The sequence below is a fragment of the Penicillium maclennaniae genome, assembly GCF_028827695.1.
Source record: "Penicillium maclennaniae strain IBT 15551 chromosome Unknown utg000002l:1.0-2354659.0:1.0-2356205.0, whole genome shotgun sequence".
Classification (NCBI taxonomy): domain Eukaryota; kingdom Fungi; phylum Ascomycota; class Eurotiomycetes; order Eurotiales; family Aspergillaceae; genus Penicillium; species Penicillium maclennaniae.
Genome location: NW_026623214.1, coordinates 1024345 through 1044148, shown reverse-complemented (window position 1 = coordinate 1044148; position 19804 = coordinate 1024345). Strand labels below are relative to the sequence as shown.

Below are 19804 nucleotides of genomic sequence, written 5' to 3'. Positions count from 1 at the left end.
TCGGCTGTCGGTCAGATTTTGTGCATGAGCCTGAGAAATTTCAAAGGTTGCTTCGTTGAAATTACCCCATGTTTTAAGCGTCACATGGGGTCTTTTGTGGAGGTGCACTGCCCTCCCCTGATTCCGACCCCAATCGGCAAATACGGCAACATCAACATGATGCTATCGACATGAGTCCGCACAATATTTATGCCTCTAGTATAATTAGATCTACTATATGCATGCTTCTCGGATTGGATGGTAGAGTCGTCAAATGTGTCGAATCCAAGTCCTTTTTTTACTAACACATCTCCTCTATCTTCATAGCGGTATCGTTATCTGTCCGGACGCGGCATGAGATAACGAGCACGAATGCGGGGGAGCGATTGAATTCCCCAGTTGCCGACATCAGGCTAAGATTTAGAGTACCAACCAATCACCAATAAGCTCATTGCCGACCTTCAATCATACACAAGATTATTGCCGACCTGAAATCGCCATGATGGTGTTATTTGCCGAGGTGACGCCTCCTCTCTCTCCAGACTATTGACTGACCCCCAATCTAACTTTCCGCGGGAAACAGCACAGTTATCGATAAGAGGGGAAGGATTGAATGGGAATGGGGCGTTGTTCATCGTCATTTCATTCGTCAATCAGATGCCATCTTGGACACTTACCTCCTGAAGAAAATGTGTCGATGCGTGTTGCTGTAGATTGGGTCCAGCTAAGCGAGACTCATTGATGAATGCTTCCCGATAACATGACACAGGATTGCGTCCAGCAGTCAGACAAGGTTTTGGAAGAAGAGTTGTATAAAAGATCAGCTTTTGTCTTTGGTCTGGACTGCTAATCTTGACCAGAGGCACTACCATCCCGTCTTAATTCTACTTTTGATGTCAATCAAATTATCAAATATGGAGAAATCTCAACAGGATCGACCTACCGGCAATGAGAAAGGGCTATCAGTCGCAAAAGAAATAGGCCAAGATGACAGTACTGGCGAGATCATTGAATACCAGGCATCCCCTGAAGAGGAACGTCGACTGTTGAGGAAACTTGATCTTTTGTAAGTTGCAAATTGACTTGAACAAGGTCACTTCTTGAATAGTGCAGGAAGAGTGCTTATCCATACTATTAGCATGATACCAACTATGGGAGTGTGCTACATGCTTCAATACATGGACAAACTGGCTATAAGTCAAGCAACGCTTTTGAATTTGAGAGCAGATCTCGTGAGGCTATCTCCCATTCATGTAACGCTCTTCCTTATCTATCAGCAGACGCTAATTTCTTGAAAGCATCTCGTTGGTTCACAATATACATGGTGCTCCGCGATATTTTACTTTGGATACCTGGCTTGGAGCTGGCCTACTTCTTATTTGATTGTCCGTCTCCCGTTGGGAAAGTATTTGGCGGTATCTGTGTGAGTCCTCTCAATGCTCTGGTTATAGCGACTCCCTTCTCTGATGCAGTCTACTTGACAGTTTTCTGTGGGGTGGCGTCCTGATGTGCCATGCAGCTTGCCAGAACTTCGCTGGATTGATCACTGCACGATTCTTTCTCGGAGTTGGTGAAGCTGCGGTCGCACCAGGCTTTGGATTAATAACTGGGATGTTCTATAAGCGCGAAGAGCAGCCGGCACGGTAATTATTCCGTAAGAAAAGCGAAGAACAACGAGTAAAGCTAACATTCATGACTTTCTTAGCCAAGGTGCATGGTTCGTTGGCAATTGCATCGCCAACATAATCGGCGGTGTTGTCGCATATGGAATCGGGCATTCTGCCTCGGATCTACAGAGCTGGCGCCTCTTATTCCTGGCCTTGGGAGCCATCACTTCCGGTTATGCGGTATTTCTCTTCTTCGTGCTACCTGATTCGCCTGGCACGGCTTCATTCCTCACACCTACGGAGCGAACCATTGCCGTGCAACGAACACTGTCAAATAAAACTGGTGCCGCTGAATCCACGCCATTCCAATGGAGCCAAGTTATGGATGCAGCAAAAGACCCGCAGGCGTGGCTCTTGGTATTTTATACCTTTTGCGTGAATCTTGCCAATGGCGGGCTTACCAGCGTATGTTAATGATCAAGATTATCTTCATAAAATGCTAATACTATTACAGTTTGGTGCCATCATTGTTAAAGGATTCGGTTACTCTGCTTTTAAATCATTGTTGATTCAGATGCCACTAGGTCTTTCTCAACTTGTCTTCCTTGTCATTACTGCGACTATCGCCACATACATCGCGTCCTCCCGCATCCCAGCAATGGCGCTCAACGTCATAGTCTCCGTTATTGGCACCGCTATGATATACACACTTAGTGACGAACAGAAGATTGCGAAGATGGTTGGACTGTGCTTTGTCGCGGTTTTTGCTGTTAACATTCCCCTCGTCTTGAGTGTCGTTAGCTCAAATGTCGCTGGTGTTACGAAAAGAAGTACGGTCAGCGTTGCGGTTTTTGCTGCCTATTGCGTAGGAAACATTGTGGGTCCACAATTTTTTTTTGGCTTCAGAGGAGCCTGTTTATGGGGTACGTTCTCCCAATTGACAACCCTTTTATCATTCAAAAACTTACACTTGATTAGACCGGTATCCGTGCCTCGCTATGCGGACTTGCATTGGGTGTTCTTTTCCTTATTTTACTTTTCTCATTCTATGTCTGGGAAAACAAGAGACGAGAGTCCAATCAGGGCCACATGGAGATTACTAACTTGCAAGATCTCGTTGCAGAACAAACGAACAAGACAGACCGACAGATTCCTAGTTTTCGGTATGCTCTTTGAGCATAATTCTTAGTTTCTGTTCACGAATGCAATATTATCAGAGTGCGTGCAAGTCTGAAAAGCGAGGACCAGTCGGTCATCAAAAAATTAGTCGCTCGGCGGGATTCGTCTATTAAACCCGATTAGCCGAGGCCAATTTTGGATTTACAACCTCGGAATCTATCGTTGCACTGGACTATCAAAATTGAAAGAAAAAATCTGTTCCCTCACCTTTTAAATTATACTCGAGGCAGCAACGGAAAACTACACTTACGTCAATGTCAATATTTTAGTACCTTATTACGACAGGGTCACAACCACACTGAATGCAAGGCTCAGCCTCGAGGGGTCCCGTCCTCCACACAGCTTTATGGAAGGACGACGATCTGAAAAGACTTAGACTACGTGGAATCAAACGACCTGGCCAAGAAATCTCCGGGGATAGATGCTTCACTTCTGAAAACTTCCCATTTGCTGGAGGTTGCAGCTTCCACCGCGAAAGGTCACGGCACGAGCACAGCGAAGCTTCTCCGGATAGTCAATGTACATCCACAAACGATCCACAGCACTTCGGAAATCACAATAAACCTCAGTCCGCAAACATGGCATTCGAATTGGACAATAAGTCTCAGGGCAATGGTGAACAAGAACTGCGATTTTCGCCGGACCATCACGACCAGCGAAAACGCGCCAATCTCCCGATTAACATCGCCACGGATGATTCGAATCCGGTTAGTGCAACGTATATTGCAGAGAATGCGCTTTTCAGTCATTTTGGAGTGACTAAGAATGAACATGGATACCTTCGCGACTACTTCTATGGCGCCACATTGACGAGGGCCATTGAACATAAAAGTGATGCACACTTCAATTCAGCTCGAGAGAGAACCTGTCCTAAATTCCGATCAGAAAGTCACTCTCATCAAGAAAAAGCGGAGAAAATATGCCAATACCAGAATGAAATATGGCAATCTCTCAACGAGTGGTTAGAATACATGTATCCTGATGCATGTCGAACTCAATATTAGGGAGCGACTGAATATGGAGATGTGAGCCAGCGATACTTTTAGAAATACGCGAATAGTTTCCTTGTCTTAAGAACTGCCAATGGATGTCGCGGTGTACCATCATCAATTAAATATCAGATGTAAAGAAAGAAATCTAAGATTTTCCTACTGATCGGATTAAAACAATTGATACACAGCTTAGGCATCTGCAGTAAGGTGAAAGATAAGAATTGCAACCTATGACTGTGGGCTTTTTCCAAACTCGGTCTTATTCTGCCACACCGCGGAATCTAGCTTTTAGACCCTGGAATCGAGCATCCGTCCAATTACTTCTACAGCCAAGGTATTTGTGCACCATTGAGAATATTTCTAGAAATATTGTTTCCTCTGGAGTCTTTGATGAGCCTCTGTTGAGCACTCATGGTCACAGCTGTTGCATTGCTGCATTATTGCATGGAACCAAAGGTAAGCCTGGATGCCGAGATATTCTGGTTAAAGTTTATTTATCGCTAGTGCTGGGCCAGACAGTTTATTGTCCCGCACTATTTCTGTGATCCACCATCATTGTCAGCTCGTTCAACTGAAGAATACCGAGCCCTAGCAAATGACTTCCAACAGAGTTTATCGTGCAAGCTGGAAGTTATTCATATTTAAATATCAATTACCTGAAATATCTTTGCTTTCCCTAAGCTCTCTCATTCCCGAGCTTTCGATGTGCGCAGTATCTTTTTATTGAGAATGTGCAAAAGATGCCCTCTCCGTATCTGCTTCAAGTCGTGGGATATGGCTCTTTTCCTAGTCGCTATAAGGCATGCGGTGAGCTTCCTCGAAACATTAAATGATAATTGTTTGGATGAGGAATTAGAAATCTTACTTGCTTTTAGTACTCAGCGAGTCCATTCCAGCGCCCTTGAGCAATTTCAAGCTTTACCAATATTGCTTTCACTTGCAGCACGGTTGAATGGTATCAAGGGTGTGCTTACTAGGTTTTTACTGGTATTTTCTTGCTTTTAGCTAACATGGACGAGTACAGGCTTGCTCAATATGCAGTGGTCTCAGACCCCAAAGTCACTAGAAGAGCCTCTGAGCCGTACAATTGCTGCTCTCATTGTTGTCATTGCCTGGGCTAGCTCAGCTTCGTATCTTCACAGAAGCCTGAGGGGTAGGGGGATCATGACAGCAATTGCCGGTGCTCTCCAGGCTTGGGCAGCTCTTAAGTAGGGAAGTCTGCTGTTGTCAAGACGGAAGGGTACAAATGATATCAGCTGGAAGAAGTCAATCTCGTTACGAAAAGTGGTTTCCCTGAGGAGAAACGCTACAAAGGCCGCAGCGTTTTGTAATCACTCGTGGAAATTCTTTGCACAGAACGATCTCTATTCTGATCGGACATCATACCGTAAGCGACGATACGACCAAAAGAATTCAGTGCTTCCAATGTAGCCTCAAGGTGCTCGCCTTCTAAGTTTTTCGTAATAAATGTCTAGGCCTTACGGAGTAAAGCAGCAAGAGCATTAAATAGCTTCTCCTTCTTATAGTTAAAGCCACTATCGAACCTCAGTGCGTTAAGCAGATAGTCTAGCTTTCTATCCGAGCCAACACTACCTAAAATTCTTAGCCCCTCTCGTTTCGCAAGCTACGCAATAAATTAACCTGTAGTACCGCTAGTAGCGGAGATAAAAATATTTTCGCCGTTTCTGGGTTTCCCCATTTCATAGAAGGAGGAATTGGCCGCAAGGTCAGGCATTCCCAAAGCACCAAGGAAGACACGAATATCCTCAATACATAGAGGTTGTCCAATAGGCGCACCTTAGCGATTGAGTCCTGCTTCAGAGTGATGAACTCTGAATTGGCTCCTGACCCATCACAAGATTCTCTTCGCGGTAGGTAGTGTTAGTTGACTTCAGAACCCTTCCGACTCCGAAACTCTCGATAGGTTAATTTAGCAGAAAGGGCGGTGTCTAAGACTTGATATCGGAGGATCGCAAGCGTCCGCACATGTACGGTCTATCTCGGAGATTGGTCGGCGTGCAAGCATTACGTATATACTACCACATACACGGGCGACTCCCTTACAATTAGTCTACTTATAAATATCGTTGTAGCCTGTGAATCCCTAACGCTTTGTACCTGAAAAACAAAGTATTATACTAGCTTTATTCTATAATTGCACATTGTTCAACTCAAGATGGCCGAACCTAAGCCATCCGAATTTCAACCGCGAGATAATCGCCGCGACTCTGAAATTCCAGAACAGCCCTTACCACTTGACATCAACTACCCCTATGTTGGACGCAATGAGAACCCTATATTCCCGGACGAGTACGTCCTCGAAACTAGCACTGGTCTCGTTCCCCAAACCACACTGGAGCAAGTCCGCTCTCCAGCTACCGCTCAGGCACCCCGCCACGACGAGGACAAGGTCAAAGCCCTGTTAGGCCCCATTCTGAGATTGTTTGCGCGAGTCCAGGTTTTTTTAAAAAAAAAACTTTGAACGAAAAGGATAGATCTAGAACCAATTACTAGGGTCAACGTGTTGTTCATATAATTTTTCTGAGGCTTAGCGCAAGTCTATTGAAATCGTGGACAAGACAGCTACAAAAATGGACTCCGAGACATGGAAGCTGGAAGTCCTGAGGTGCTAGAGATGGTTGCATAGTCAACGGGGCGAGCCTGCTGCGATTAGGTCATAGATAAAAAAGATTTCGTGGCTGAGGGAAACCCGTCGGGAGGTTTCATGATTCGGTCACCGACGAAGCGGGATTCGGAAGAGCTTCTGTCCAACGACCACTTTAAGGCGAAATTTGGCCGTAGCAAGTCAGACACTGGAGCTTCATGTCAATTCCTTAGTACTCTCAGCGGAAAGTGCTGTAAGATCATCTCAGCGGACCCTGCGTCCAATTGGAAACTTTTGTTGAGGTTGCGAAGCGTAACAGAGGGGAACCACTGAGCATAAAACTTATGAGGTAGAAAGAGGCCGCGCAGGCTAAGTCATAATGGCGTGGATGTGAGAGCGCTTGGAAAGGGAAAAAGCGTGAGTCAATTCGGAACGATGATCGAAAAGAATTTGGAGGAAAAAGAAAAACATACAACAGCAGGGATTCGCTGGTGGTCACCCACCCAACTACTAACCTGCCGGCGTGTGGCTTAAGTACGGCTGAGCGGACGGGAAGCCCTGTTCTCCACACCCTATGGTCGTATGTGTAAGGAAAAGCAGAAAAAGTTCTGATAGTTGTCAAAGAATTCGGGCAATCAAATCATTCAGGTGACAAATTGGTGAGAAGGGGTGTGCGCGATAGACAGAGTGAGAAGCCGGTGAGAGGGTAGAACCGTGATGACTCTTTCTAGGCAGCTAAGAAGAAGCAACTGATCGATAAATTGATTGTTCGCTCGAAACGCTTAGAAACAATGAGGCTGATATATAAAAGGAGTCTTCTACGACATGACAGGCTCCGTAAACCTCGTTGGTTGAAGCCGACGAATACAAGCCTTAAATCGCAGCTTATCCTCGTCTTGACGTTCTCCATGAGCACGATGGTAGCCTCCAAAATATTAGTCGTGATTGGCATCGCAGGCAATATAGGATCAATAGGCACATCGATAGGCACAACACCCGGTCCCGCTAGTGATGCTCGTGGTATGGCTCTCACTAATCAGTTCCACAAACACCGAAATTCAAATCGCGAGTTGCTCCCGTGGGAAATAGTAATTCGCATTTCTTTCGGATAGTAGCTGATGCATTGAGCTCCAACCCGCGATTGGTACTTTATCGTCCACGCTTCTGGGTGAAGAGAATTGCAGTGTGGGGTGAGATATTCTGCGATTCCTCTTGGGAGTACGCCTAGCGAGTGTTTTGCATACCGATGGAGTCATACCAGCAAGCTGTACTTCATTTCTTTCCGACGACATAGATAATAAATTGATGCAGTGCGTGCATGGCCCTAGGCAGGCACATCTGGTCCATTTTAATGTAGTATGTATATCGATGGTGCTTTGCGTAGAGGCAGAGTCTTTCTAGGCATGCTATCCTAACAAGCTGACCTCTTGAATGCATGGAGGTCATCAGGTCTCGGATTTTGTCTAGGCAATGGGTCTTTTAGTGATGGAAATATGGTATTCTTGGATCCATGACTTCCAGTCTCTAGCTTCCGCTAAGCCGCCACGCTCGGCCTAACCTTCAATAGATTGATCTCTCCTGCACAAATTAGACAAGGGATGTTTGACTGATCTGAATTGCTGAGAACTTAACTTTAAACTATGTGCTGAATACAATTCAATTATTATTTAAATTATTGTTGATATGACTCTAGAGTAGGACGTTCCATGGCAACGTTGCCCATCAGCTCAGTGCTGTCTTGGTCGTGATGGTTAATCTGTGGGTGAATTTGCCGCCTTACTATCGCAAGACCCATTAGTAAGCATGTATCCCAATCCATCCAATGATAACGTGGTCGGTAAACGAGTGACGCATGTAAGCGAGTGACGCACCCCAAAACACTATAGTAAATGCAACAATGTATCTCAACAACAATAAGCTCATTCTTCTCAATATACATAATTCTACTGAATTAGTGCATTAAAAGTCTGGTAAAGAAAGCCTGGTTTAGTTTAATCCTAATTTGACAGCTTTTACCAAAAATACACTGTAATTTTGGTGGTTGAGCTTTAAGGATATGTTATCTGACCACTACTTCCTAAAACCCTTTGAGACTTTCAAAAAACATTAGAATTAACTTAAATAATATACGCTTATGAGGAAGTCTTACGAGAAGCTATGGTTGTTGAGATATAAGGTTGTGAGTTATCCCATTTACTATGGTGTTTTGGGGTGCGTCACTCGCTTACATGCGTCACTCGTTTACCGACCACGTTAGTCACATTTGTTTATTACGTCATCAAACGGAATGATGAGTGATCATGCCGAGCCACAGTCAACTTTGTGACTCCAAAAGTAATTTACCACTTCTCGTCATTTTCTCAGCATGTGTTTATCCCTCAGCTAACTAATCTTGAAACGGCCTGTCTGCTGAGATACCAAATGATTGGTCGATCAGGAAAAATTTGTCGGATCCTCATACAATTTATTTTTCTTCTTGGCAGGCGGACCATCGTTTTGATCTCACCGTGAGCGTATTCGTGACCGTATTTGTCACGGAATGGACCAGCAAGTATCACCGCGGCTATCTAGCGATATGAATTTCTTCAATTGGGAAGATTTCCATCAGACATCATTGCCCGAACCAAGTCGCCCATCATTACATGAGTCCGCGGCCTCTGATATCACCTCACTGCTCTCATCCCGCTCCCAACCCCTACCCGATTCATACAATTCACAGAGTGCTCAAAGTAGTGCGCCATCTTCCAGTCCAGGCGACTTAGCTCTTGGGTTCGTATCTTACTTAAATCCGACAAATACAAACCCAACACCTGTTTCTAAACCGACGGCACCACGGCCACAGAAATGCCAGCGACGTGGACCCAAGAAGGCTGTGGTGTCAGCGAAGAACCTTGGAGCTCCCCGGGAGGCTCATGACATTAAGGAAACCCCTGAAGAGGTTTGTAGGCCATCAATCTACCTCCACCAATGTTGTGGGTTTTCTGACCGAACCACTACTTATGACAGCGTCGTCGCACGCAAACTCGCCTGGCACAACGTGCATATCGTTCACGACAGCAAGCCTCTGTCGCAATCCTCAAGGATCGGATTTCCCTTCTGGAGACCTCAATGGAGAGGATGAGCTCTGCTATGCTGTCTTTTAGTGAGAACCTGGTGCAAAGTGGGGTGCTTAGGTCACACTCTGCTCTGACGGCGAATCTACGTGACACAATGATAACATTCCTTTCTCTGGCATCCGCTTCAAACATCGACGACGAGAGACGGGTTCCGGTTGACTCGCACAAGACAATTGACTCCAACAAGGTAGTTGACCTTAATAAGACTGTTGACTCGCTATCCTCACAACAACCCACAATCAAGCGCCCCTCACCCAACATCCCCCTCCACTTGCCCCCGTTGATACTGGATTATCTCATTCCAACAGTGAACTCCTGCCACATACTGTCAATTCACCAGGAACGTCCAGTATAGAGGTTTCCGAATTCATTGAAAGACTGCTCTTAGCAGCCCTCTACCAGGGACATCTTGCTCTATGCAATCCGTCTATCGGCCTAGATCAACTTCAAAGGCCCTTTGGGCTAATTTTTAGAATGATGAGCCGCGAAAACCTCACGTCTTACTTCAAAGCAAAATTATATGCTTAAGTAAGCCAAAAGCCGCTGGACGGATGGGAAGAAGTTCCCTTTTTCGGGTTAGGGGGTGCAGGAACCCACTATCCCGGCCCCTTGACACGGGACGAAGGCACGGGTGGCTTTGTCCCTCATTATGAGAGATGGGCAACAGTGGAGGACCCCTTGTCACTGGTCGATGCTGATCTGCGAAAGCAACTAGAAGGGGATTGGTTTGACTTGCGAGATCTGGAAGAATATCTTCGAGACAAGAATGTTGTTCTGGTTACGTCAGTTGATGAGTCAACCAAGCTCTCAAAAGTGCAGACCAACATCAATGTCTCACAGTTTATATCAGGTAATTCCACACCTGGCTCGTAATGACTGCCTTGTTCTAACCTTAATAGCGTTGACCAGCAGAGGAGTTTGCTTGGGTCGGACACCTGGGTTTCAACGCAATGAGGTGGAGGAGGCCCTGCGCTCTTCGAAAATTGTGTGTAATGATTAACTACTTGTATATGAGCATTAATAAATTGCCGACATACGCCCGATATGTCTATGCATACAACAGTACCTGTTTTGGTTCTTGTCCCATTGATCACATAGGTGTATTGAAAAACACGATCAGGTTTAATATTCAAGTAATCATACGAACTCATGGTGTTTTCTAACGGATCATACTGTGTCTGGGAAACCGCCACGTGGCGTAAGGGGGACTTGAAGAAATACCTCGCGTGAGTGTTGGACCCTCGGTCGGATGCGGTAGCCTCTGACTCTGTGTCTCGACGACTCTTTCTAAGTAGAACGCTGATCAGACGGGTGCATGGGATGACTCGTAGTAGGTTTTGACCTGGTGACCGCCTCGGACAGTCGTACTTTGAGGATGTTAGTGGCCACTGTTGCAGACTGCTTTTCATTCAACCTTCTCTCGAACACTTACTCGCCAAGGTTCTAACCCATTCAATCTACAAAGTTTGCGGTATGAGAGCCTTGCGAAATGAATGGGTACCACGGTTCGTCGATTGTAATAGACTAGTGGAGTGGGCCGAAAGCAACGGGTAGCTGGAGGCCGGGGAAAAAAACGACCGGGAATGACGGTTGACCCAGCCACATCAGTATGTCAGCGTTCGCGAAGGTCAATGACCTCCGCCAGAATTGATTATTGATGAACGCATGATTGCTAATCTACAGACAGACAATACGCTTTGGGTCCCCGGGCGTAGTCGCTCAATTATTCCTTGCTTCATCAGGAATGCGTGCGTATCTTGTGAATCCCGCTTGCATTCCCTCAATTTCAACATTACTCTGAGTAACAAAAAAAATCGTTGTGCTCCAAATAATTAATCGCAACAATGGGTCATAAGACAGTTCTCATTACCGGTTGCAGTGAAGGTGGAATAGGTGACGCTCTTGCAAAAACCTTCTGCAATAAGGGCTTTCGAGTTTTCGGATCCGTCGCACGCCTGGGACGAACTTACTAGCAAGCATGATTTAGCATCCCAATCCAGGCCATTGAAAGCACAATCCCTCACATATCCCTGAACCTTCTCTACTTCCAATATGGGTTAATAGATGTGGACGTGGTTGAAGAACCGTTAAACCAGTTCCCTGGCATCTTTCGTTTCAAAACCAGGCGATGTCGATAACGATTGCATGTTTGGTAATGTGAAACCTAGCGGCAAGTTACCATTGAGCTTTCCGCATCGCAACGAAGACAATCCGGCTTTCTTGAATTATCGAAGCGAGAAAGGACGTACGATCTACGGTGAGGGCGTCTATGTCGGCTACCGCTTCTATGAGAAATGCCAAAGAAATGTCGCCTTCCCATTCGGTTTTGGCTTGAGCTACACGACGTTCAAATATAGCTCGCTTTCACTTCAAGAGTTCGATGATACGCTCGCTGTGGCTCTTGATGTTCACAATACTGGAGACGTGGATGGCGCTGAAGTTGTTCAGGTCTATGTTGCTCAACATTCACCTAGCATTTGGAGACCTCTCAAGGAGTTGAAGGGATTCCGCAAGGTGTTCATTCCAGCAGGCAAGTCCGAGCGCGTCACCCTTCATATCTCGAAAAAGTATGCAACAAGCTTTTGGGACGAGTATAAACATGCGTGGGTGCAGGAAAATGGGCGATACACCGTCCTAGTTGGTGATTCTAGTGCTCACACTCCCCTTTCTGCTACTTTCAATGTCGAGCAAACGGCTTGGTGGAATGGATTGCGATCCTGTCAGACGAAGACTCAGTGCCGCTGAGCGCGTTCACAGCTTACGCCTCTAACAAATGAGCCTGGCAATTTCGCCAAGTCTTCCCCTTCTTCATTAAAATGCAAGATTTACGACATTTGATAGAAAAGAAACTACCTTCCAATCAAACCTCGATGGTGAAAGAGATCGTAAAGAGGCGGAGATAGTCTTGATGAGTATCCGTGCCCTGATAATATATGACTCACCACAATGAATCATCTCCATCGATGGTGATCAAGTCAACTTTGGTTAGCGCTCCTGTCTGATGTTTAGGAGGCTTCTCGGTACTTGAATTTGAAGTTGAACTACGCCTAATCGGCCACATGTTCTTGACTTTGACCGTCATGAGACAGATGCCAGTGCAGTTCAGAAACTTGTTTCCATTCCGATTATTCACCGTACGCTGCTACGCTGGGCTACTCAATTGGCTAGTCCTGCTAGCCGGGGCGCCATGGCCTTCACGTTAATAATGTTGCTGCAAGTAAAGCCACACCTTAATATGTTGGCTTGGACTTGCTGCGGTGATTTTCTAAAAACAAGACGGAGTTGAGCGACGGTGCGAATTATATTCAAGATAACTCTGTGCTTCTCGTGGGCGCTTTCTCAAGCAAAGCCTGTCAGTAAATTAGGCGAATCAGACTGGTCTTGTCTGGAAACACATTTCTCTGCCAGACTTTCCTTGATTGAGCTCATAGGATGATGTGTCTAGAAAGTTTGGAAATGATCGGCAAAATCACAAAGTAATACTAGGCGATGCCAAGTGATCGATACTTTGGGAGAATTTTTCTCCTGCAGTCGAAAACTGATTTATACTAAAGGTGATCCTATTCCACTACTTTGGCCGCCCCGCACCTAGGCGTTTCTCCATGAAGACACGCCCACCTTTGATTGCGCTGAGTAATTGAGCCCTTACCCAAAATTGCCTCTTGGCTCAAGGTGGAAATGTTCATTAATGATTCAAAGCTTTCATCATCGCTCTCCATGATGACAAAACCTGGAACACAGATACCCTTGGGATTATGTCACATGTTACTGTTGACAATGTAGACTCAATTCTGTAATGCACTTTTACTCTGCAACAACTCTACAACAAGATGAATTGGGTTCTTGGTACACCTGGGCGCCATTCACATCTATATATAACTCTGGGTGGTCTTTGTGCAACCATTCACCGAAGCGATAAAAAAGATCGGAAAATTTGCCGAACATGTCTGGCCGAATCATCGGAGGCTGAAGTCACTGTCATCTCGAGATAATATATTTGGAAGGTTTGGTGGTCTTTTTCCGAACTTCTTTACGGCATCGCGGATTCGCCTTTGCTAGGATGGTGATTAGTGCGGGGGCATGATGGCCTCCTAATCTATCAGCTCGATTTCGGTCAACACATAATCATCTCCGACTTCAAAGATCGCTTGTGGTCTTTTTATTTTTCAATATCTTTCATTTTGATGTAGAACATCCAGATGTGAGGCTCGACCTTGCCCGATGACAAAGTGTATCGGGCGTCAGGGATCGGCGATCGCGATAGAGTTTTGAGCCTCGGCATTTACTGCCACTGACCAGAACCGAACCACCAGGAGATATGCGGAGATAAACCTCGGACATTAACGCACGCCCGAAACTTGATCACAAGTCGGTGAAAATTATGTCATGCTGAAAATGGGCATTAATAAAAGATGACTGGTCACAAAAGGGCCCATGTCTAGTGCTTGATAGCTCATCCTTTATTTCACCGACTGGCGGGGTGATGGTTTCTTTCGACTCTGTTCATTCATCATGGCAGCTATCGTGCGAGTCCTGTCCCACGCGGTGAATAAACCGTATCGCACCAAAGACCTTCGACATGAAAGTCCGCCTTACCTCAACGATGATGGCTATGTCGACTTTGCCCCTGGGGACATCGAGAACCCCCGCAACTGGTCGATGCGCCGCCGCATCGCGATCACTGTGAGCGCTGTGCTGCTGGTTGTGAATGCGACATTTGCTTCAAGTTCCCCCAGTGGATGTTTCGGGTCCATATCTGAAGAATTTGGGATCTCGACAGAGGTGGCAGGTCTGACCATCACGGTATTCTTGCTTGGTTATTGCGCCGGTCCTCTGGTGTTCGCACCCCTGAGCGAATTTTTTGGCCGTCGATGGATCTTCTATATCTCTTTCTTGCTTTATCTGGCCTTCAACTTCCTTTGCGCTTTCGCGCCAAATCTCGGTGCACTGCTAGTGGGACGATTTTTAACAGGCACATTTGTTTCCGCTCCTTTAAGTAACAGCCCCGGAGTTCTTGCCGATCTATGGGACCCACTCCAGCGCTCCAATGCGATGGCTGGATTCTCCGCGATGGTCTATATGGGGCCCGCTCTCGGACCCGTCGTTGCAGGCTTCCTTGAATTGAAGGAAGATTGGCGTTGGAGCTTCTACGTGCTTCTTTGGCTAGGCGGTGCGACGGCAATTGTCATGCTAACCATACCCGAAACGTACGCTCCTATAATATTGTATCACAAGGCGAAACGGATTCGGAAGGCAAAGATCCCAGGCTACGAGAATGTCCAGGCTGCGGTCGAGGCCAGCGACCGAACACTTGTTAGCATCTACAAGGTAGCGCTGATACGGCCGTGGATCATCCTGTTCGACACAATCTCTCTGCTCTGCGCTATCTACATGGCAGTTGTCTACACCTTGCTCTATATGCTGTTTACCATCTATCCAATTGTTTTCCAGGAGAAGCGTGGTTGGAACTCGGGCGTGGGAGAGTTGCCTTTGATTGGCACTGTTGTCGGCGCTTTGCTTGGTGGCGTTATCGTGCTGGTGGACACGCATCTCCGCCAGAAAAAGATTGAAAGAGGCGAGAAGAAAATCGAAGATTTCGTCCCCGAAGACCGGCTACCATTGGCTATGATTGGTGGTATTGGCTTCTCTGCTACCATGTTCTGGTTCGCATGGTCTGCCGAATACAAGTGAGTATTGCAAACCCCAATAAACAGAAGACTAGGCGATGCTGATTCTCAAATAGCAATGTCCATTGGATAGTCCCCACACTCGCCGGTTGCTTCCTCTCGAGTATGCTTCTTCTCATTTTTGTTGCTTATTTGAATTATCTCGTGGATGTCTATTTGATGTATGCTGCCTCTGCGATTGCTGCGAACACCATCGCCAGGTCAGCCTGTGGTGCGGCTGCACCGCTATTCACGAACCAGATGTTCCATGCGCTAGGCGTGGGAGGAGGTGGAAGTCTAATTGGCGGCGTGGCTGCCGTACTGGCAATTATTCCGTTCCTGTTCTACAGGTTTGGGAAGCAGATTCGGGTCCGGAGCAAGTTTGCACCCATAAAGCCTGCGCAAAAGAAAAAGGACGAAGAAACTGGGTCCCAGAGAGGAGCCGAATCAAAGTTCTGAGTCACTGTCGTCGAGCACGGAAGAAGGTACGGAAGCAGAAACAGCGCGAGTGTGAAGAGGATGAAAAAAAGACCAGGATTTAGATTGTATATAATAATTAGATAGAGCCTGACATATCTAGAGGCTCTGCATCATATCTCTGAATTATAGACAGACCGGACAGACCTGGTACTACGTTTGTGGCCTTCATCTATAACAACTCTCCACGTCCGTTCAGGGGTACTATACTCTTCTCGCACTTCCGCTGGGATTATTTGTGCATATGCTGTACTATTTTCTCGATCGCACCCTCTGCTCTGATTTGATTCAGTCTCGTGATCGTCGAGAATACCGCCCTCTCCCCGTCAGTCCATCAGGGAACACTTCTCAAATTTCCATCACTGTCATGCGCGACATTCCTTTGTCCATGTTCAAAGTATCGACATTGTGGGGAAGGGACATTACACTTTCGCCGCGAACGAACCTCCTCGGCACCCTTTGAAAGGTACGATGAAGGTCGCAACAGCATTCCTAGCACGCTCGATGATGCGCGCCTACTTGTCACTCCAGATATCAGACCCGTGTTGACTCCAGAAGAATAAGCATCGACCAAAGACGTATGCTTGTGCCGCTTAGCCACACCACCTAGAAAGGAATGCCTTATAACTGGCATACCTACCCTACCATACGTGGCGAGACTGGAGGCATTCCTCAGACAAATGTCCGGTTACTTAAGCATTCCAACGCGCTTGGGATAGCGCCATGTGAGCCCGAGACGCGCACTGGGCGAGCATCAGCAATGAGCGGCTGCCTTGTGCAGATGTAGTCAAAGGGAAAACACGTTGGTGGCAAATGGCATGTACGCGTTGTAATGTAGCTGGTGGTCTAGACCCCTGTTCGTTCCGGCCTTCTAGCGCTATGTGTCCCAGCGCCATCAAGAGCAAGTTTCGTTGTTTTCTTTCTACTTGGCTGTGGTCTCGACGCGCGCATTTCCAGAATTTCAGGGAGGGAATGTGCCCCTTTAGAAGAAATGCAGGTTTGGTGTACCGGTTTATGCTCTTCACACAGGCGATAGCGATATACGCGACCGGTTTGTTGCGACCGGAGAAATGGATCTTGGAGGAATGTATACTACGAGTGGGTGAGGGCTGTAGTAAGATTCTCGGGGGCCGCCAGTGATGGTTTATTCGTGCCATTGCAGTCTCTTCAAGAAAGGATTGTGAAAAATAGTAAATTGCAATTATTGAAAAGTGGAGAATCAGGTAATCGTAAGAGACTGAGCTTTCCAACACCGCAACGAGGCCTAAATTAAGACTTTTTGTGCCTCATCGTGGTCCTCCATTTTTGGAAGGTTGTTCATATTGATTTTATATGGGCAGAGTAGTGGATATCAAGGAACAGAGTTGAAGATACAAAACTTTTGATAGCCTAGCTGTACTTTTATATAAGCTCAGTTCGTGAACTCGAGTAGGTCATGAGCGCTCGTGTTCCTATAAGCAAACAGAATCTGGCCAACAAGAGCGTCAGTGTAGCCCACGTGAAACACTCGAGCCACCGTCCACATTGGTTTTGAGTATGATATGGACCAAAGATGACTGCTGGGAATCGCTGGCTTCCAATGCACAAGTAGTAGTCGCGAGCCTGGAGATATGTCCAGGAATTATCTCTTTGTACTGCATATTAACTTTATTGCTCGTACGGTAAATTCTTCCGAACAAGTACCCATGATCCTCGAACTTCCATATTGTATATTCCAATGACCAACACAATGCACAGAGTGATTCTTACAATATGGAGAGAGAGAGAGAGAGAGAGAGAGAGAGAGAGAGTTAAAAGCCAGGAACCAGTGCGCAGAGCTTCAAGAAACTGCTCACCCATCTTGGAACCGCACAATCTAAGGATCCATATGAACAACTCAATCAATGCCGGGTGATAACCCAGCAGTAATTCTACAGATACAGATGGATTTGCTCACTCATCTCTGCGCTAAACGCCGAAAGGGCTGAGAGCTATGTGAAGGGAAGTGGATCCCTTGATGCGTGCGTAGCAGCGATCGACGTTACAATGGCCTGCGTAAGAAATGTTCTCGTCGAATTTGCCTCAGACAGAATTAATAGAGATGAAATTGCGTATGGAAGAACATCCACGATGCCAAAGTTGTTTTACTTGTTATAGAATGTACCAAGGAGCATGGTATCGTCAATACACCGCAAAGCACACTGGCGCCGTTTAAGAGTCGATCATTCGGAAGTGGAAGTTTTACTTTTGATCACAAAACGCAGCTTTGACATGGTCAGCGGATTGGTCGCATAGTAAGCTATCTGCTCAAGTCTTATTTCGAAAACTCAGAAAGTACCAGGAGGTGGTCCTCGGTCTAAGATGCGGGAACGAGCCTTGGCTTCCGCACTGGAATGCTGAGCTGCAACCCTATTTGGCAGAATTGTATTCCGATTGGACGCCACATTCATTCGATCATTAGGAGCTACCTTCTCATTCTCTTTTTCGGTTGCTTAAATTCTCCTAGAATCACTAAGAGCCTGTATGAGACGCAGATACAAAGAGTATGACGCAAGAGGCGCATACCATAAAAGCCTCCCCTGAATGTTCGCGCAACGGTCATTTAGGGTTTCAACACTACCTCCAAGGTTCGAGGTACTCGAAGCTTGTTCGGCAACGAGGTCTCCAAGAATAGAACGAGTCCCCGGATACCGTACATTCAGTATGACGACTACATTTACTCATTGAGTATGTGAGCCCATCCCTTTCTGTCGATCCATGCTATACAAAGTACATCATAGCTCCTGCGGTAACCGAAAGCAGACATACATTCCAATCAGTGGGAAATTATTGCAGATCATTACTTTGCCTATCACGACGTGTTAATTTCGAAGGGCTATAAAGAAGCAGGAAACACCCGGCTGTTCTCCATGAGCTCACACACACATTACCACAACAAACCAGTGAGATACATGCCCCATTGCGCACTACCGTTCTCTACTAACATACCGTTCCCGAAAGATCAACTCTCAATCCACCTTTCCATCAAAATGAAGTTCTTCATCGCTGTCCTTGCCCTCGCTGCCACTGCCATTGCTGGCGACTCCGATACCACCTGCAAGAGCGATCAGAGCATGGTCTGCAAGGACAGCAGCAACGGCGGTTTCCTGACCCTGAGCAACATTGCCAACGGCGCCCTTGGCGAAGACTGCAGCAATGGTGAAGTTTACTGCTGCTCCCAGAAGGACATTGAGGATGTAAGAATCTCCTCATTCTAATCATTGAAGATGCTAAACTAATCTTCAATTCTAGATCGGCCTCCTCAACCTCGATGTGAACGCTCAGTGCAGCTTGAACCGCGTGATTTAAATGCAGCTGAGCGACATTCATCGCGACCATCTACATGGTCCTCAAGCCATGTCGAATGAGTCCCAGTGATGTGCTGGCAAGTCTAGTTAGTAATGTATGAGAAAGTTAATCAATTTTTGTACTTTTTCGTCGACATCTTCCTCGACATTCTTCTGGCGTAGTTGCAAATTATTTGGTGGGAGCATTGAAAGCATCTTAGACAATAAAAGTGCCCAGGCGCACCCGAAAACACAGCATTGATTTCGGACAACCACCTCCCTGCAAACACGCCATGAATTTGTTGACCAATTCCTCAATCGGATCAATTGCGGCGGGCATTCCCGAAAACGGAGCGTTCAGCTCTCCACACCTCAGCAGCCCCACCATGATAGGCGCTCTCCTCCGTCTAGTTGAATTTAGAAGTAATCGAACCACGGGAATTAGGTTAAAGATCTATATGATTGGTGCCGTTATTGCTTGCAAATACGGTTCCGTGAACGATCCGCTTGGCGTGGCTATCGTGGTAGCAGGCGTGGTCAGCCTCCTTTGTCGAGATGTAACCTTTGACGACCGCAATCTAGGTACGTTATTCATTTCCGTATCTACTCTATAAACAGTAAAAGTACATGTCACAGTGGTAGTACGTATTTCCCGTATAAGGAAACAGTCTTTTTTTTAGTCGGCGAATTGGAACTGAACTATCAATGCTTGCGTGTCGAAAGGCATCGATTCCATGTAATCCACCAGCAGCCTAGGACATGAAGATGCTCAATACGGTCGCAGCCACAGCCGCAGCCGCAACCGCAGCCACTAAGGTACTACTCTAGTTCGTGGGTTGGAACATGTGCCAGTCATTGAGGCTTGCCATCTGTGACCC

General features: G+C 46.4%; 8 protein-coding genes across 8 annotated transcripts; 7 read left to right on the top strand and 1 right to left on the bottom strand.

Moving 5' to 3' along the window:
- Nucleotides 1–893: 893 nt before the first annotated feature.
- On the top strand, nucleotides 894–2762 carry N7477_001611 (uncharacterized protein; the record flags this gene model as incomplete). The annotated part of the gene is made up of 5 exons (XM_056963274.1): nucleotides 894–1045; nucleotides 1464–1622; nucleotides 1685–2051; nucleotides 2101–2463; nucleotides 2565–2762. The coding sequence occupies 5 exons, from the start codon at nucleotides 894–896 to the stop codon at nucleotides 2760–2762; spliced, it is 1239 nt and encodes a 412-aa protein (XP_056826193.1).
- A 2466-nt stretch (nucleotides 2763–5228) lies between these two features.
- Nucleotides 5229–5492, bottom strand: N7477_001610 (oxidoreductase; the record flags this gene model as incomplete). Its single annotated transcript, XM_056963273.1, has 2 exons — nucleotides 5229–5350; nucleotides 5399–5492. The coding sequence occupies 2 exons, from the start codon at nucleotides 5490–5492 to the stop codon at nucleotides 5229–5231; spliced, it is 216 nt and encodes a 71-aa protein (XP_056826192.1).
- Nucleotides 5493–5933: 441 nt separating this feature from the next.
- N7477_001609 (uncharacterized protein) lies at nucleotides 5934–6239 on the top strand (the record flags this gene model as incomplete). Its single annotated transcript, XM_056963272.1, has 1 exon — nucleotides 5934–6239. One exon carries the CDS (start codon nucleotides 5934–5936, stop codon nucleotides 6237–6239), a length of 306 nt encoding a protein of 101 aa, XP_056826191.1.
- A 3231-nt stretch (nucleotides 6240–9470) lies between these two features.
- N7477_001608 (uncharacterized protein) lies at nucleotides 9471–10478 on the top strand (the record flags this gene model as incomplete). Its single annotated transcript, XM_056963271.1, has 3 exons — nucleotides 9471–9665; nucleotides 10019–10328; nucleotides 10378–10478. 3 exons carry the CDS (start codon nucleotides 9471–9473, stop codon nucleotides 10476–10478), a joined length of 606 nt encoding a protein of 201 aa, XP_056826190.1.
- Nucleotides 10479–11623: 1145 nt separating this feature from the next.
- On the top strand, nucleotides 11624–12223 carry N7477_001607 (Glycoside hydrolase family 3; the record flags this gene model as incomplete). Its single annotated transcript, XM_056963270.1, has 1 exon — nucleotides 11624–12223. The coding sequence occupies one exon, from the start codon at nucleotides 11624–11626 to the stop codon at nucleotides 12221–12223; it is 600 nt and encodes a 199-aa protein (XP_056826189.1).
- A 1767-nt stretch (nucleotides 12224–13990) lies between these two features.
- N7477_001606 (MFS transporter) lies at nucleotides 13991–15603 on the top strand (the record flags this gene model as incomplete). Its single annotated transcript, XM_056963269.1, has 2 exons — nucleotides 13991–15165; nucleotides 15222–15603. 2 exons carry the CDS (start codon nucleotides 13991–13993, stop codon nucleotides 15601–15603), a joined length of 1557 nt encoding a protein of 518 aa, XP_056826188.1.
- Nucleotides 15604–18629: 3026 nt separating this feature from the next.
- N7477_001605 (uncharacterized protein) lies at nucleotides 18630–18948 on the top strand (the record flags this gene model as incomplete). The annotated part of the gene is made up of 2 exons (XM_056963268.1): nucleotides 18630–18836; nucleotides 18892–18948. The coding sequence occupies 2 exons, from the start codon at nucleotides 18630–18632 to the stop codon at nucleotides 18946–18948; spliced, it is 264 nt and encodes an 87-aa protein (XP_056826187.1).
- Nucleotides 18949–19384: 436 nt separating this feature from the next.
- On the top strand, nucleotides 19385–19741 carry N7477_001604 (uncharacterized protein; the record flags this gene model as incomplete). The annotated part of the gene is made up of 2 exons (XM_056963267.1): nucleotides 19385–19508; nucleotides 19683–19741. The coding sequence occupies 2 exons, from the start codon at nucleotides 19385–19387 to the stop codon at nucleotides 19739–19741; spliced, it is 183 nt and encodes a 60-aa protein (XP_056826186.1).
- Between the last annotated feature and the right edge of the window lie 63 nt (nucleotides 19742–19804).